Here is a 19244-nt window from a genome sequence, read left to right on the forward strand (position 1 = left end):
TCATGGTTTCCAAAGGTCTCCAATTTTACCCATCCTGACTAAAAACACTTTCAAACTAACACTATTTTAAACTGAAATGGAGCCAGAAGCATTACTACTACTACTGCTACTACTACGAAGCACTAAAATGCCGGGTGTAGTATGGAGGGCAAACAAGTCTGGAGCTGAATTTACCCATTTTTATAGAAAACTTTACTAGTAACTCATGCTCAAATCTGTGCCTTTCTTCAAAATGTACTGAGCTGTACTCTGAGAACCTTTTTCCGTCTTTGACTGAACACAGCGCAGCGTGCCTCGGAATTTTCTTGCACAAATTCAGAAGGGGAAAGAAAAAACAATATTGCAAAGTGAATAAAGAAAAGGAAGGTCCCATCTGAGCGACACGGGGGTATATGAGCCTGTCACTGGAACCAAGACAAGAAAGAGGGGTTTGGGTGTGAGCCCAGACCAGTGTATCATGGACCAGAATGGCTCAGCTCAGTAGGGGAAGACCAACATTTAGCCCAAGCCTTTTAATCTGCTAATTGTTTACCCTATTTCCCACAGTGCCAAGCAACCACCAGAGGACCTAATCCAAGGTGTGTTGACGAGAGGTAGCTAGGTCAAAGGATTAAGAGCAATGATCCTCTCAGAGGGGCTTCTGGCATTGGGGGTGATAATCAATGTTACGCCAGCACAGAGGGAGGATAATCAGTGTTACTCAGCCAAAGTCTCCTGGTAAAGTAAAAACCGGGGGAGCATTGCTTTCTCTCTGCTTTGAGGCAGCAGGGCGTCACGTTTATAGGCACAACGGCAACACTCATCCCCGGATTCAGCTTGTCGTAAGAAAAAAACTCTTCCACGGGTTTAACTGGAGTTTGAACAACACCCAGGAAACTTTATTCCGACAACACGAACAAGCGGTTTCCCTTTGAACCAAAAATACGGCGAATGGCGTCATTGCAAACCTATAAGTAAGTGATATCACTGCACTTAAAGGCTTCTCCACCTCCTAATTTTGGTTTGTAAAGACAGATTTTAGCTCCGCCGAGGAGCTGTAATCCACATTGTAATTACACTTAACTCTCCTACAGCAGTTTTGTAAAGACAGCATTATTCCCTTTTGTGTATAAACTCAACATTGATGCCATGTTGTCATGAAGAGTTGATTTTATCGAGCGGTGATTGCAGCGCTCGCTCGTCTCAGCCATTTATCTTGCAACACCAAACATCTCGACAACACTGTGATGTCTTCAGCTCTCCCCAAAGCACCTTTGTTTTTGTTTGTTATTCCCCGTCTTTTCTTTTGTTTTTTGCCAACAAGCAAAGCTTGAGGTTTGTACCGCAACAAGAAGATCAATAAATAAGGACGAAGAACCATGAATAATGAAGCTGACACAGCAATATTGTCTTACAAGGATCAGCAAGTTCATCAAAGCTGGTTTTGTTTCCACAGCAAAGATGGTATGATGTTTATAATCCCCCCAAATCTTTCTCTTCTATACATTCTGACACAAATATGAACCCTACTTGGGATTGGTATCAATAAGGTTTTCATCAATACCAATGCTGATATTGATAAGGATTATCATATACATAATGCCAACACTTTTTGTGATATTTTTCTATAATTTGATGATGAGGATGATTGAATTCAGATGGACAGTTGTGAGGAAGACAGGGTTCCCACGCATCCTTGAAATCCTTGAAAAAGACAAGAGAGAGCAAATGATGACGTGATGTCTGGGAAATGAAAAATTCCAAGATCTCTGTCTCACCAAAGACAAAAAAGATCCCAAAAAGGACAATCAGTTGTCCAGATACAGAGTGTTCTGCAAATCAATAAAAGGGGTTATCATCATGGACGAAGACAAAGCTCTTACAAGGTTTCCTCCCATCTTATTAAGCTGTGTCAACACATTTGATCATTGAATTTGATAGAATTGGACCTGGAAAGTCCTGAAATGGTCGACGTTGAATTTGGGGTCATCCAAGGTGTGGGAACCCTGTGAAGAGTGCACTACTTAAGTCACCACCAGAGGGCAGGCCCTTGCATTTTTCACAAATTTAAGCTAATGGAGCCCAAACAAATTGGGTACTAGTTTGAAGTATAATATGTGTTTTTTTTATGGCCATATGCCAATATTTAGAAGTCAGAACAGATTAATCGATCTACCTCTGGAATAAACAGTGCAGGGAAATATCAAACATTGGTAGCTTCATTATGATTCGGTGAAGATTTGTAGGGAAAAACGCTTGTGAGCTGCTCTGCGATTTTCTGATGCCCAATCGTCCTAAAGTTAAGTTAAAATAAACATAAATATTGATAGTGGCACCTTTTTCTTAGATACATTGGTACGAACCTACGAGGAAAACGCACCAATTAATTCCAGACTCTCAGTGCCCGCCCCTAACCACTGCTCCTTGCACTGATCAAGGTTTCTTCTCATTATTGCAGCTTTAAGCACATGTTGTGCTCTCCTGTGACTCGTATACTGTACAACAAAGCCAGCACTGCACTGTATTGCTGTCTCTCCATCTGCCGCTCCCAATCAAGCTGGCAGCAAAAAAAATTCCCCCCTCCAATATCAAGCGCACTCCATCTGTGTCGTCGTCTGCACTGTGGGAAATCTGCCTCTCACAGTTTTATGGAGTGGAAGCCGTGTTTCAGTGTATGTACGTATTCACATGGGTAATATTCTTAGCATTCATCCTGCTCCAGCTCTATCACCCATTCATCTGCTCGGGGCCAGAGAGCGAGTGAAAAGGGTCCATTAGGCGTTAATTACCGGATTGTTTTTCACATATGCTCAAAGGGGGCGCTTTTTTTTTGACCTGCAGATCTTTTCAGATAAAGCGTAAAAATGATGGCTTCTCAGCGTGGCATTTATTGACCCAGGCTGGATCATTTGCACTTGAAAAGATTGTCCTTTAAGTGGCGAGTCTGGCCCCCGTGTTCGCTCGCACCTGCTGAGGTGCCTCTGAGCAAAGAGCCATTGACTTCTCCTTAAACATGATGAGACACCAGAGGGGCCCGCTCACAAAACCCCGACATCTGATCGCCCTGGAGAGATTTAGGAAAGGGAGAATTTTCCAACTGGTCTTAATTTTAATGTCACATTATCATTTATGCTGCCCCTTGGGATGTTACCCCCTTTTATTTCTTGTATAAATGTGATCTTTTCTAGAATTCCTATTAGAATTAACAAAGGTAAACTTCTATGTTGGAGTGGAAACAGGTGCTTTACAAAGTACGTTATTTTATATGAAATATTTAGATTTTCATGCATATTCATCCTCTTTGAAACCTTGTCACGGCACTTTTACGCACCCATGTTGAGGAGGAACTATGAAGTAATGGAAGATAACGTGACTCATATAGAGATTTTGAATTGTATAATGGAAAAGTGCCAATAAATGCTCCAAACGGGGATTAAATCCGGAACAAAAACAACAACAAAAAAGGTCTCAGCAGAAAAAAAAATCTAATTTCCAAAAGGATAAACCATGAAAATGTCATTTTTGTTCATGAATGAGGATAGAGGTCGTACGTCTTTACATCTAGGCCCAGAATGTGCCAGCTAAAGCATCCGACACACAGATGTCATATCAACCAGCTCATGAATACAGCAGCCACGAACCCTTTTCTTAAAAAAAAAAAGAAAAAAGAACAAATTCTGCCAGTGTTTGATTTATGACTCAGCGTTTGGTGTCACTCTAAAAGCAATTACAGGCTATGAATGGATATTATACGCACGTGCCGTCTCCGTAAGCACGACATTCTGCCAAGTGCCGGAACACAAGTGATGCTCTTTTTCAAGAGCATCATCACTTAAGCGTTTGAGTGCTTATGTGAGGATGAAGCAGCTCGTATTGTGTTATGTGTTTTCGAGGTGGATTAGCATCTGTGTGTGTGTGTTTATAGGTGAATTAGCATCTCTGTGTGTGCGTGTGTGTTTGTCGAGTTTGTTCAAATATTCCGCCGCGTGAACTTGTTGATCCGTAAGTGTTTGTATAAACAAATTAAAGGAGCAGTTTATGAAAGATTAAAAAGTGTATCACACACTAACACAGACACTGTGTCCTGTAAAGTGAATTGACCTAGTTAACAGCAGCGCGGCTCAAAGTATTAACAGATGCAGGGCCACGAGTATTAAACTGATGCACTAAACACATATACTGTATAAAGAGACACATACAAATTAGAGATCATCTCTTTTTTCTATTTTCCTTGTCATTTCATGTAGTAAAATATTACATTTTAATAATAATAGTAGTTACAGTCTGTCTCTGCAATCTGTTTTCTAACAAACAAACACAATTAAGTTCATAGCTGGGCTCTCGTGTGTGTAAACTGACCCAGGATGTGATGTAAATTTGAATTTAAAATACAAATGCAACTGTCTCTAGCTAGTTCTAGCGAGCTATCGAGCTAGCGCATTACCTCTCTGTCTAGCTAGTTGAAATAAAGAAAGAAAGAAAGCTCATTATCCATTTATCTATCTAGAAACCTACCTAGCTTACACTTCTATATATCTCACTCTAGCTAGCTATCCTAGACAGACAGACAGACAGACAGACAGACAGACAGACAGACAGACAGAAAGCTAGCAAGCTAGCAAGCTCATTAGATAGATGGATATCACATTATCTAGCTAGCTTGAAAAGGTGCCATCTGTCGAACTAGCTATTTATCTAGATAGACATCTTAGAAAAAATAATATATAACCTAATAATAAATACATGAAACAGGTAATCAAAAGAAAACTGTGAACATTTGAATTAAACGTGTAGTTTTAGTGCGCTTAACAACGTTGTTTCAGACAAACATTGTCCTGATTAATTGGCCATGCGGCTAATCAGTCCACCTCTGGTACAAATGCATGAAAACACACTTGAGTGTTCGTGCTTTGCCCTCCTGTCCCGTGTCTGCCAGCAGGCTTTGTATTATAAAAGGGGCTGTGGATCCTGAATCCCGTGCGGCCCAACATTGATTTATGTCATTGTGTGCATTTTCAGCCTCTTCAAAGGTCACCTTGTGTGTCTCCTTCACTCTGCATTCCGCTGCTGCTGCTGCTGCTGCTGCTACTGTTGTGCATTAGCTGCATTAGTTTCTCCGTCTCTCTCTCTCTTTTTAAAGTCTTTCTGAAAAACCCTCTCAGCTTTTCCTGTGTTCACAAACAACCGTGTCAACTGACACCCAGAGAAAGCATAATAATATAATCTTTGCATAGGCAGTTTGCCCACATTTCTATGCAGTGCTGTTGAAAATTGCCCAAGATTACCCCCCATTCAACGTGGACGGACGGGAAAAAGGCTGTGTTTGTTGAGTTATTGTCGATGAAAGCTGCCACTCAGCAAAGCTACAGGCTGTGCTTATCCGCGCAGACGAAACACACCCATCACTGAAGAAAAGTACAATCTGAATTTAGACAGCAGTCGTATTTGTCACGGTGGGAAAACAGCAATCAATGTCAGATGCTGATCAATGTCAGATGCTGTTTTCAGTTGCCATCGTTTCAGAGTCTGGTTTTAATCTTTGCTTGTTGTGTCCCTCCTGCACAGAGTCTCTCGAGCCCACCTATCAGCAGCTGCAAAAGATGAAGCTGGACAAAAGTCCCTTTGTGGTGGTGTCCGTGATTGGGCAGGAGCTGCTGACAGCCAGCCACCACACGGCTTCTGTTGTGGTGCTGGAGGCAGCTTTGAAGATCGGCACGTGCAGCCTCAAGCTACGCGGCTCCGTCTTCTCGGCCCTCAGCAGCGCCCACTGGTCCCTGGGCAACACGGAGAAGAGCACGGGCTACATGCAGCAGGACTTAGAGGTGGCCAAGACCTTAGGTAAGACAACTGGAGAAGAACTTGTTATTATTGGGGTTTTCCCCCCCATTTTCAATAAAATATATTCCCAGATTGTTTTATGGAGCCTAAGGTGAGCTAATGTTATTACTAACTATAACAACTGTGGTGTGACCCCTTCACGTTTTCATTTAGGACCATTTCAATAAATCTTTTGCCCCGTACTTGGGTTCACAACTCAAGTAAAGACAGCTAGTTAGCATTCGTAGCATGCTGCAACACACACAAAAAAGATAGTAGGCTCGTCATCACATGCTAAACTACACATTCCAATGCTACCATTTGGCTCAAAGCACTCTGGAGCAGGCATTTGCAAGTGTGGCATAAACATCGACAAAAATAAATAATTAAAATAAATATTCTTATAGTGTAAACTAATAGTTTTTGGGTCAACGGGAGGAAACATGTTAGCACATCATATGCTAGCTGAGCTGTTAGCATGGCTGCTGGTTCTAGTTCCTGTGTTTTTCAGTGAAAAAGCAGATTACCAGTGTAAAATACTGTGTTATGCAAATATATCCAAGTGGCATGACAGGATAATAAAGAAAACAGTTGGGTAAGTAGGATTTTTAGCAAGAGACAAACAATCCGACATACTGTACGTGATGGCATATTCCAAGTTTTATCTGATCTTATGGTTGCCTTACATGCTTTTAATTTATTTATTTATTGTATTTTAACTTTAACTTTCTTTATTTTACTGTTTTGTATCTGTTGTGCAGCACTTTGGTAACTTTATTGTTTTTAAAATGTGCTATACAAATAAAGTGGATTGGATTGGATAAAATAATCCAAATAAATAATAAATAATTATTACAATGGGATTTGTCCAATAATTCATAAATAAGTGAATAAAAAAGAGCCTTTTTAAAAAGTCTTTACTGGAAAAAGTGTTGATATTCATGGAGTTCACTAAAGAAACATGAGAGAAAGACAGTAAAGGACGGAAGGAAGGGCAACAAAGGAAGGTGAGATAGGAGGAAAATGAAAACAGAGAGTAGTACTGACTGGCTCCACTCTTCTCACCCCCACACAGTTTGACACATGACTGGGTGAAGCAGCTGGAGATAAGGAGCTGTGGTTCTCAGGTGGCGCACAGAGACTCACACTTTAACTTTGGCCCTGTGTGTGTGTGTGTGTGTGTGTGTGAGGCCTCTGTGTCAGGCAGAAATAATAAGGCTTTTTATCCTCTGCCGCTCTGAGATCAACACTACCAGCTGTCAGTGAAGCTGCTGTGCTGTGAAGAACATGTAACGTCCACTCTCCCTTTTAAGGCGACAGTGGCACATATCGGTGGCATAGATGTGGGTTCGTCACATCACATGTTTCATAAGTGGTGGCCGCGGCGGGATGATGTCAAATAAACACCAGCTGCTTTTTTTAATCTTGTGGTTCCGGACTGTAATTACTCTGCCTCGGTTTTTCCCCCCTCCCCTCTCTGTCCAGGTGACCAAACAGGGGAATGCCGCGCTCATGGGAATCTGGGCTCGGCATTCTTCTCCAAGGGAAACTACCGCGAGGCGCTGACTAACCATCGCAACCAGCTGGTTCTGGCCATGAAGCTAAAGGACAGAGAGGTAAGAGGCAGCGGCCGTTCACATGTAGCATCACAAAAACATAACGTGAATGAAGATCGATCGAGTCGTGTCTGCCGTAAAACCTGGGAGCTGCTGAGATGACCGAAGTGGCAGCTTCACAGGAGCCCAATTTAGTGACCTCTAGTGGTGACACTGCAAGTGTCATGTCACTACAGCTGCCTTCAAAAACCAGAAAAAGGATGTTGTTTGTCTTTGTTTGCATCGTAAAAAACGTGGAACGTGCACTCTTGCTGGTTTGTTTGATTTTACGATGGCGGGTTCTGTAAACCGCAAAGTTTTATTTAAATTTTATTGACTAAATGCACAGTCACTTGCTGGTCAGCCAACGATGCCGAGATGTTCTCCACTCGGTGTCTACAGACGTTACGAAGAGGAATTATGGAACACTTCACAGGTCTAACGACTAAAACAATTACTGACACTCCCTTAAAAAGTCTGTTTCCCCATAGCGACAGCTGACCAGATGTAAAAGAGCTGCTAAGTGTACTTACTTAGTAGTATTTTCTCTTTTTACCTCTAAACTTTTCTAAAATTCATACAGTGGACCTTCAAAATAATGAGTTTCCGCGCTCATTGCAGAGGACAGACAATTGAGGTTACTACCTTTTTTTGTCCGAGTGCCTCGCTGGTTGGAGGAGCCGTGATTGTGCTGTGCTCCGCGGCCGTTCTTCAGTTTTTAGAGGGTGAATCTCAAGGTGGAGTTTGAAGGACATGGAGATGTTGCTGCTCTTGGTCTGTTCTTCTTTTTTTTTTGGGTGTAGAACAGATGAAGGTGACGGGGGGGGAGGAGGGACGGCTAAGAGGATATAGCCTCAGCAGCTGCTTCACCTTATTACCAATGCAAAACCATTTATGCAGATTTTATGCAGATGTTTATCCGCTTTGTGTAACAGTTAATCTGAGGATTTGTGATTTAGAACGTAATTTGTTGAGTTGTTTGAATTTGGAAGAAGACGGGGTTGGGTGTCCTCCTTAGCGCGCTCTGTGTCTGACCTCTGTGGTCATTGTTGGGGTGGGAAGCTGACAGGTGCTTGTTCCAACACAATTCCCGTCACACCAGGAGAAGAATGGCCTCCTGTTCCCCCCCCCCCCCACCCCTCTCCTTATCCACCGCGTCCAGGCCGACGGGGCCTGCGTGTTTGTGTCTCCTGATATCGGGAGACATTTAATCAGTCCAGTCAAAGCAAAACACAATGCTCCAGGATGGAATGGACAGTTTAAGGAACGAGGCCAGAGTTCCCCCCCCTCGCCGCCGTCCCTCCCTCCCACAGACGGAGGAACTGTGCGGGTCAGAAGTGCGATTACGAGTCTGTGGACACCGGAGCCAAAAAAAACCTCTGTCATGTAAAACTCAGGTTAAATGTGGTGTAAAACACAGAAAAAGGTCCTTTATGTCAGTGTCAAACTGGGCAATAATTGGCTGATTTAACATTTATAATTTATTATATTATTATATATTAGTTTGCATACTCTCTATGAACATTTTTCTGTATGGTTTTAAGTTTTAAGTTTTAAAAACAGTAGCTCTAAAGGTCTAAAGTGGACACGTCCCACTCTGCCTTTGCTGATTACACAGTATGTAATCTAGGTGCAAAATTAGGAAACTAATGAAATTAGGCATATTTTGAGCATCTACATCAATTAAGCAAATCAGAGTTTTGCCTTTTTATTTCCTTTAAAACCTGAGTAACAGTAATTTAACTGTGTGAATGTCATCTTATGTTGGGATTTTTGAGGTTTCTTGAAATTCTGGGTTGGAAATCTGACTTGAGTGTTCCTGTTGACTTCAGACTATAATAAACTTGGAAATTCCAACTTCCTTCTACAACTGGGAAGTGCCATTATACAATATTTTTCTCCTGTTTTTCTCCGAGTTTTTCGTCACTTAATGATATTTTAACAATTTTGGAGCTTTTTCGTTCTACAGTTCTAGCACGAGAACTTTGCTTTTCCATCAGTGATAGAACCTGGTACCTGGTGTTTTTCACGTGGTTCCAAGCGAGCTGAGCCGATACTAAAATGTGACGTCAACAGACTGTGGGCCACTCATTGGTCAGAGAGTGTCGTCACTGAAGACGTCACTAAATGCTGGAGTTAATCTCCGGCATTTAGCAAAGGAAATGTCTCAAATGTCAATATTTAACATTTGAAAGCCGAATCACAACCCCACGAAGTACTGAACGATTCTGTCAACAAATCTTTTTAAATCAACTGATTCTAATGATTCAGTTGCAGCCAAAACAACTGCTTCACAAGTCACTCGTTTGTGTGTTTGTGTCACGTATTTAAAACCACGTAGCGGCAGTTTTCTGCAGAGTAGAAGTAGTAGTAATCGCTGGAACTGTGGAATGGAAACATTTGTGTACTGTAGGAGAATTGTCGTCAAGCTGCTTCACTTGAGCTGCTCACATGCTGCTTCTTACACAGAAAACAATACCCAAACTGCTCCGCTCTCGGATGCCAGATTGTCCCGATGCCTGGTTCAAGTCCTTGAACAACACAAAGAGTTGCAACATATACAAAACGGATCCACCCCCTCTCTCACTCCTCCTCCTCCTCCTCCTCCTCGTCTTATTCCTCTCAAGGCCTCCTAATCAGAGTCATATGTGTGTCACACCACCTGGTCTCCCTCAGAACACACTGGAGCCTGGTGGAGAGCTCATTACGGCCAGCCCGGTGTTTTTCTTTCTGATGTGGACTCTTTTTTTATCTGGCCTCTCTGTAGCTGAGGTCACTTCCTAGAGGCCGGCAGCAGGATGTTGTTTCTGACTGGATTTCCAGTGTCCACAGTAGACGTGAAGGAGAAGAGTTTGTTCAGGAGGAATCTGGCCTTTAGCTGCCGTTTGTGAGAACTTCCACGAGTGTTTACTGAAATCATATACACAGTGAAGTGTTTGATTCAATTCAAGTAAAAAAAGAAACCCATGTGGCTTTGATATGACGTGGGGAGTGAGGGCTTCAGGTTTTCATCATGCGGGTAAAAGAGCTTGGAAGATGTTAAGAGACGCATTTAAATGACGATCTCTGTGAACTTGATACCGCTTTTATGTTTGTGTGTAATTATACACATTTCTATTTTTTTATTTTCTAGGTTTTCGGGCTCTTTTCACTCCCATCAGTTCCCGTAAGCTTACACATGTTATGTTGATTGTTGACATCTGGTTTAGGTAAAAGGTCAGAATTTTTACAAAAGTCTCTCTTATTCTGCAGAGATTAGAGTTTGGACGTTTAACCCTTCTGTGACACGCGTACTTCTCATTACCGTAACTCCTAGACTAGGGGTGCCCACACTTTCTCAGCCTTACTCTGATGACAACTGGGATTTCAGTTCCTTCATCTTTATCTTTCTCAGCTTTTGCTCTTTGGAGGGAAGTCAGCGTCGTACGTTCTGTGAACTTTCCGAAAGTGCCGCTCTGGATGGAAGTTTTTGGTTTCTTACCTTATTTTTATACCCTTTCTTCAGTAGAATTGTTTTAAAAAGTTTGAAGGCTAACTAGGTAATCAGATGAGATCTCAGACTGGTTTACCTGTATGTCAATAAAGTGGCAAATGCCGTTGTGAGGATGGATGATAGGCTAACTTCTTTTGTGGGTTTTTCTTCAATCTACCCACACTAGCTTTGATATCGACGTATTGGACACCCTTGACCTAGACCATGTGCGATATGTATGGATATGGACTGGCGATGTGTTCAGGGTTTGACCCCGCCTTCCGCCCTAAGTCAGCTGACCCTCATGTGGAGGATAAAGCGGTAGAAGAAGGACACAGTTTGCATGATCTGGGCAGCCCGTGGCCAAGTGGAAAGGGAACTTGACTTGTAACCGGACGGTCGCCTGTTCAAATCCCCACCCGGCCAAAAAGGGCTGGGGTACCCCTGAGCAAGGTACCCAACCCCCAATGCTCCCCGGGCGCTACTCAGTGTGGCAGCCCACTGCTCCTAATTCTAGGATGGGTCTAAATGCAGAGGAATACTTTCCCTAAGGGGATTAATAAAAAAATTTAACTTAATAGGAGTTTGGGACACTCTAAATTGACAGTAGGTGGGAGAGTGGATGGTTGTGTGTCTCTACGTAGCCCTGTGATGGACTGTGAACTGTTCAGGGTTTGACCCTCGCCTATCACCCCATGTCAGCTGACCCTCATGTGGTAGAGGATGGATGGATAAACACAGAGACGTTGCTATCATTGAAAGCTCCAAGACAAAGCTATCGTGTTCATTCCTTTCACGTCTCCCTGATTCTAATGAAAAATATGTTGAACGTCGTCGGGCAGATTAATAATCTGTGTCGTCTTTGAAGAGTGCTCTTCAGAAGCGGAGGTAGCGTCGGGCCGTGCCGTTGACGTTGCCTCTGTTCTCCTGGGCCAAGTCTTTTCAAAATAAATCCCTTCAACTTAACTTCACTCTCGTCCAGAACAATTGGCAGATCCTTTTTTATTCTTCTTCAAACAGGAAAGCATAAATCACGTGGAGAACATTTGAGTTTCTGCGAGTGCAGTCTCTGTTACACGGTGAAAGGTGACCTTTGTGTGTCATGAAGGAAGCAGAGATGAGTGTTGTCCATAAATCTGGGAGGAAGAGCAGAATCTGGCTCCTGTTACACGAGTGAAGGAGTCGTGTACGGTTTACCTTTACATCCCCCCCCCCCTCTCATAATCTCTGTTCTGCAAAAGAAAGCAGGTACAAGCCGCTCGGTTGCTGACCTGCCGCTTCTCGTGACATGAATAAATCACGGTGGATGTGACGGGTCGGGGTGGGGGGTGGAGACGACAACGCTCGTCCGTAGCGACGAGGAGAGAGAGGAAAAAGCTGGAGAAAGACTTTAGGGGAGCGAGCGCTCCGTCATGCGCGACCCGCACCAAAGCGGTGAGATCATCGGCGAACGTGAAGTTAGTGTTTTCCTTTCTTTCACTCGCCGCCTTTTTGGAAATATCCTCAGCAGATTTGCAGCTGTCATATAAACTGCAGATACAACATAAATACACTATTTCAAGCTCTTGTGTGTTCCTTTTCCAACTTTTTCTTTCTCTTTTTTTCTGTCCCAGTTTCAACACCTGGTTTTATCCGACGCCTGCCAGAAAAGCGTCTCTTAACAAAGGCCTCGTCTGTCCTGTTTTTGAAACAAAGCTGTTAAACTCTCTCTCTCTCTCTCTCGGTCTGTGACGTTTTCATATTTTTAAATAGCAGGTTTGACTGGAGGGAGGTAACCCCTAATTTGGTGGTGTTGGGTGTTTAGGAGAAACTGAGGCGGACTGGCAGCGCCGCGCTCTGTAATTATGTCTCGTGTGATGTAAAAGAGAGTCTCCGCCGCTGAACCCCACCATGAGATGGAAATCACGATCAAGGAAAAGACACAAACAAACTTTTCTCTTTTTTTATTTCCATGAGATCTGCACTTCTTTCTTTTTTTAACTTTGTTTATCCGTGCTTCTCCCTCTCTCTTGCTGCTCCAACTGCAGAGAGGAATTTCTCCCCCCCCCCCCCCACCCCCCCGACTCTGAAAGTGACACGGACTATTTCATCATGTGTGTTTATCTTGCTGCAACAGTTTCAGGGGCTGTATGGATCCTGTAGGAGGCTCGCGGGTGCGATGAGGCTGAGAACTGAGAGCAGAGTCTCAGCACAGTGAGCGAAGAAGAAGAAGACGAAGAAGACGATGAGTTCATCTTGTTGAATTATCGTTATCAGGATACATTGAATCCTTGAGACGAGGTTTTGTCGCGTTACTTCTCACGTGGAAATACACTGTAAATGTCGGAAACACAACAAACGGAGCAGTATTTCTACCGACCAAAGAAACAGGAACCCTAACCTTCACAAGGATTCTTTCTGTGATGTATTAAAGTGAAGTAGAAAAGTACTTGTACTTGTACTCTGCTTGTACTGCTTCTGTTTCTTGACATCCGCCAAGAATGTGCTGCGTATCCATTCCGAGCTTCTTGAACCGACGTGACTGAGATTCTCCGGATGACGTCACGTACTTGCCAGCGGTCTGACTCCGCTCGTGACGGAGGGGGAAATGTGTTGTTTTTGTGTGCGGACACTCGGGGGCTCTGCGACACTCCTGTGGAACGTGGAAACGTCCGTTTACTTTGGGAGCTCGTCATGCAAAAGTATCGCTGGAAGCGGTTCTCATCCACACGGAGCCCCCAGACTCACCGAGTTGTGTCCGACCACGGATGGTTGCGTTCATCGCGTCACAAAATGATCACAGTCAGCTGATCGGGCGACAGAAAGACGGTCCTCCAGTCATTCCAGGATGCAGGGAACGTCCGTCCGACCGTCAGTGGCATAACTGTCCAACACTTCTCTTGACCGGTCGTTCACTGAGGTCACCAGTGTGTGCAGTGACGAATATGACCGGGTTTGGATAAGAAATGTCAGAGATATATCACCGAATGTGCCACTTTTGCCCTCTCACACTACGTTTATGTAGTATACATATTTTTAGTATAATTTTTCTATATCCACTTGTGTTCTAGTTTATTTGTAACACGTATTATTTACATTTTTCACACTTTTTGGGCAACATACCATGGATACAAAGCAAATACATGTCTGAATCATTTACTCCTTAGAATCTAACAGTTATATATGATAAAACAATAGTTCTTTAATTGCTGCAATAATATAATAAATCACGGTTAGTTTGGCTCGAATAGGAACCTTTCATATCATCCCGTGCCAGAAGTCATGATGATATGGGAGCCGTTACATGCTAATAGAGAACAGTAGAGGGGTGGGACTTGGCGGCATGTTTCATTTCTATAACTCTCGCTCCTTCGGTGATTAAGAAACAGGCTTTGGGGATGAATTCAGGAGCTCATTGAGCTGAAATGCTGCGTTGGGCAGCAGAGGAACACTGTTCGACCAAATAAAAGTTAACAGGGCGAGGGGCGGTGCACTCAGCTGATGATGATGGTGTTGTTTTTTCTGTAAAACCACGATGAGCTTAGGGCCCTTCCACATACACAACGACCCGCCCCCGCCTCCTCCTCCTCCTCCTTCCCCCTCCCCCTCCCCCTCCTGTCGTGCTGGCCCGGGTGCGCATAGTGGTTGAGCGGTGCGGCGGCTCTAGCAGCACCACCAGCCCGCTGTGCCTTAATGACACACAGTCTCTGCTCGGCCCAGTGGCTCAGAACTGCTCTACAGCAGCAGCTCGCTTAGCCATGAATCATGAGAGATGGACGCCAGGCGTCGGCCAATGGGCCGTGACCGGGAAACAAGGGTGTGTGTGTGTGTGTGTGTATTCCAATGTCATATGAGTGTGTCGTGTCCTGTACGTGTGCATTTTATTGACCATAAATACCCATTAAAGCTGGAAAAATACTGGATTTTTAAGAAAGGATAAGATAGCAACAAAATCTTTAGTGTTACGGCAGCAAATACAGTCAAGAATTAAAGGTATTAGATAATAAACAGGTGTTTTATTATCTAGGAATTAACAATATAGAAACATTGACTACTCGGATAATAAAAAATATAATTATTTATCACAAAATATACACTAGAGCTGTAATGTTTACAGTTTTAACATTGTAAATAGTAGTTTTGCCATTCACCCATTCATTGCCCAACGGGACATGGGCATGTAGGTTAGTGGAGCTGGGAATTGAACCCACAACCTCTACCACTCTACCACAATCATTGTAGAGGACACAAGACAAGTTTGAGGACCTCGAGTACGTACGAGAACGGATTCAAACTTTGGTTGCGTATCGGCTTTGGAGCCAATAATCGCAAATGTTGGAACACTGGTTTCGCTCTTACGTTCGTCGTCACCATCTGATTTACGTGCATGCTCCCACGTCTTCTTCTCCGTGTTTTGGTGTATTTTTGTCGCCACACACAGGCCTGGCATATGTACTGCAGCAGTCACTTTGCTTCAGTGCATTGGAATTTTTATGGGAAACTTTTTAAGACAGAAAAAGTCAAATATCGATCTGTTCCGACCTCAGCTAGAGCTCGCACAGCAAGTGATGCTCCAGTCACATTTTGAGGTTTCTTTGCAGCATGGGGAAGTGCCTCCATCGCCTCTCTCTCCCTCTCTCTTTCTCCCTGAACTAACCTGTGACACTCTCACGTCATTTGACATCATTTACATCGTGATAATGCTGAAGTAAATCCCGCCTCCTGCACCAGAGAAAATGTCTCAGAGCCGAATGAGTGAATGTGGAATGTGTTTCCACATCATTCTGCAGGTTTATCACTGTGTGTGTGTGTGTGTGTGTGAGAGAGAGAGCGAGCATGTGTGAATGTGTGACGCCCGTGGCTATGATTTGTGCTTGTTCAGGTTGTAGTGTAACAGCATATGTAGCGACTTAATGTCTCCCACACCATGGAACGCAGATTGTGTGTGCGTGTGTGTGTGTGTGTGTGTGTGTGCAGTCGTACATGTGCTGCATCGAGGTGACGCAGCTTTGTGTTTCCCCCAGTGGTGCATTTGGAAACCTGTCAGAGAGATGAATGACTGCCGTTATATCGACTACTGCTCTCTCTCTCTCTCTCTCTCTCTCCCTCCCTCTCTCTACCACCTCAGCTTCCTCTCTCTTCCCTCTCTTTCCTCTCCCTCTCACCGTGGCCTGGCACCAGGATGGTGGCTTTAAAAAAATTGCGCTGTGGCAGCTTTTTTTATGGAGCAAAATCTATTGATTTAAAGCTGTAGTGTGTGACTGTTTTTTTTCTGTCAATATAAACACATTCTACAGTGAAATATGCGTTTATTTTCTATATTTATTCTGTATATTACACGGTTGATGTAGTGGTTAGCACTCTTTTCTGCCCGTGTGTGTGTGTGTGTGTGCGTGGGTTTTCTCTGGTTTCCTCTCACAGTCTAAAAACATGCAAACATGCAGATATGAGGATTAGGTAAATGTGAGAAACAACGTGCTGCCAAAGGAGAAATGATCTGTGTTTGTGAACCGTGAGCGGTTTGGGGTCAATATTTCAAACAACACTTTTTAAGAAGCAAATAAAATATGGATTTAATCATTCAAAAATATTGTATTTTATTGTTGAAATTGCACTTGTTCCTTGCGTTTTTTGTTTGCGAGCGGGAACTCGTTGTCGGATGACATCCGACAAAATAACTGTAAGTAGCTAATGTTTGTGAGATTATAAACGTTAGATACGTACATTTATTTTGCTGGATGTCACGAGTTTCGGACGGACAGCGACTCCAAGCCTGTGACTATTTCCGTTCCGTTGAGAAAGAACATTTTTCTCTGAGGTTTTTCTAAATCCCCGGTAAATGAGAAAAGTGGGACCTTTGCTCACCAAAAAAGGTAAATAAAACCGATATTGATCACAGTTTATTTAAAATGGGATAAAAAGGAAGATATAAATACAAGAAAATGTGCATCAAAGGACAACATAAATCCTATTTTTGTCTTCTCTCAGAGTTTTAAGGATTCTTTCCTCTCAGGGGCTCGGACTTAAAAAATTGTCCCTGCTACAAATGCGTAATGGAAACGCTGCAGTGCTTTGTGCAAATTGAAGTGCTCACAGTTGGGAATTTGGGTAATTTGTCTGGAATATTACACCTTGTCGCTCTCTCTGCCCCAACCCCCCGCCCCCCTTTGCTTTTTGCTGCTCCAATCAATGGCAATCCAGAGCGACAGATTAGATAACAAATAAACAGTGACACGGTCGCCGGAGACTCCATCGCTCTCTGATCCGCCCGCTGCGGCGCACTCTATGATTATAGATGACAGCCGACAGACACGTAGATAGACACTGCTCAGCAGAGGGAGGGGGGGTCCACCGGGGGCTCACCGGCTCGCCTCCGCTGCACCGCAGGACACCGACAACGCCGGCGAGATTCTCAGACGATTAAGCAAATCAGACGTCCGATCATTAATCTCGGGCAGCGGGATTTGTTGTCAGATGATGAGCGAGATGAAAAGAGATTATTGCCGAAGGCATCGGCCAGAGGAATGTTGTACTTACACGATAAACTTTGATTAAAATGAATGTGTCGTCAACAGAAACCGGAGGGGTTCCATTTCCTTATAGCTCCTACAAACCGAGAACTGGTTTTAAATGGATTTTACTTAATTCCAGTCAATGCAACAAGTGTCTGGACAAACAATAACGCTGTCCATTTATATTCATCGTCCACCACTTTATCCTCCACATGAGGGTCACTGGAGGCAATTCTAGCTGACACAGGGTGAAAGGCGGGGTCACAACCCGGACAGGTCACCAGTCTATCACAGGCGAAACACCAGTCTATTGGAATGGCGTCCCAAAAGCATCCTCTTACGGCGCTTTTGATACAGTTCTCGCACATCGATGGCACATTTTTCGTATTGGCTCGATTGGAACCATCGTCAGAGCAGGAACTAAAAAGATCACCCCAGGTACCAAGAACTATCACTGATGTAATGGAGTCCATTGTTTTATTTCAAAGAGAAACAACTGTTCATTTGACACGCTAAATTGACTCCAGCCCACATCTGCACGTCTGCTCCTGGAAACAAATCCCAAGCCCGGATCAATGGGATTGAGGGTTGTGTCGTGAAAGGGCATCTGGCGTAAAAAAAAATCTCAGCCAAATCATCTGCTGTGGCGACCCCGAGAGAGAGATTAGGCAGAAACTGTGAAACATGGCAACAAAAAAACCTCCCAGAAAGAACCTGACTGCGATCGGATCTCCATCTCTGCATTAGTGGACTCTACGGTCTGTCCTAGGACCTTGAGTGAGGTAAAGAAAGCACACAAACAGTATCGGTATCGATAAAATCCTGATGATATCCAGTCCTTCTCATGGAGAGAGCTTTGAATCTGTGATCTGTGATTAACTCGTTATCTGATCTCGTCAAAGCGATCGTTGCGACCGAGCCAGTGAGTCCGTGTCATTCAAATTGTAATCCAGGCCATCGGGGGGGCAACTAAAGTGTTATTCGTCGGTGACCGAAAAGGCATCGGGGACCAGACTTGGGGACCAGACCTCCTGTCAGAACCTTGGCACAACCTTATCCTCCTCCTCCTCCTCCTCTTCTCTGGGCCTCGGTCCAGTCCAGCACCTCATGTAGGCCAGAGAGCCATTTAAAGCCCTGGAACTGCATCCCCAACATCCACGCCCCCCCCACCCGCCCGCCTGCTTTCTCCAGCCCAATCGATAGTGGAGCTGTCAGCAAGACGAATGGAGGCTTTAGGAAGTCCATTTTAATGAAGGAGACGAGGAGAGAGGGAGCGAGGGAGCGAGGGCCACTGAAGGTGGTTATTATGAAGGCATGCAGAGAAAAGGGCACAGAGTGTGTGTGTGTGTGTGTGTGTGTTTATCGAACATGTGTGTGTGTGTGTGTGTAATGCACTGTCTCCACTGACGAGGGCTGAGGTTTGGGGGGCGGAGCCGGTTGATTTAGCTACAGTGAGACCTACTTCTAGTGTGAAACGACTCCTTAGCTACAGTAACACAGAAACCTACATCAGTGGACGACGGGGGATTCACACACACACACACACACACACATTATGAATCATGTGACAGGACGAGAGCTGCGAGCATTTATAAGACACTCTGTGTGCAGCAGACATTTAATTTGGGATTCCGTTGATGTTTGTTTGTTTTCAGACTCGCTGCATGCTAAGTGGTGATCAGGAGCTGAGGTCAGAGGTTCAGTGCAGACACAGTGTCCTCCTCCTTTTCCCCACTCGTCGGAGCAATTATTGGATCTGATTAGTGCAATGGTGGGAAAGGGGGGTTTTTCGATTGTCTATCAGCCTCTGACGAAAGCTCATGATGCAGATAAAACCACCTGACATCCACAGAGAAGGTTTCAAAGTACTATGTTACCATTTGAGTCCAT

The 19244-nt window shown here is 44.0% G+C and overlaps 1 protein-coding gene across 1 annotated transcript in view; it reads left to right on the forward strand.

Annotated features, from left to right (window-relative positions):
* LOC131463853 (tetratricopeptide repeat protein 28-like) overlaps window positions 1–19244 on the forward strand; it is a 236221-nt gene that overhangs the window by 154771 nt on the left and 62206 nt on the right. The window contains 2 exon segments of the mRNA XM_058635908.1: window positions 5545–5817; window positions 7282–7412. Of these exon segments, the coding sequence (XP_058491891.1) occupies window positions 5545–5817; window positions 7282–7412 (404 nt within the window).

The sequence above is a fragment of the Solea solea genome, chromosome 8 (assembly GCF_958295425.1).
Source record: "Solea solea chromosome 8, fSolSol10.1, whole genome shotgun sequence".
In the NCBI taxonomy this organism is placed as follows: domain Eukaryota; kingdom Metazoa; phylum Chordata; class Actinopteri; order Pleuronectiformes; family Soleidae; genus Solea; species Solea solea.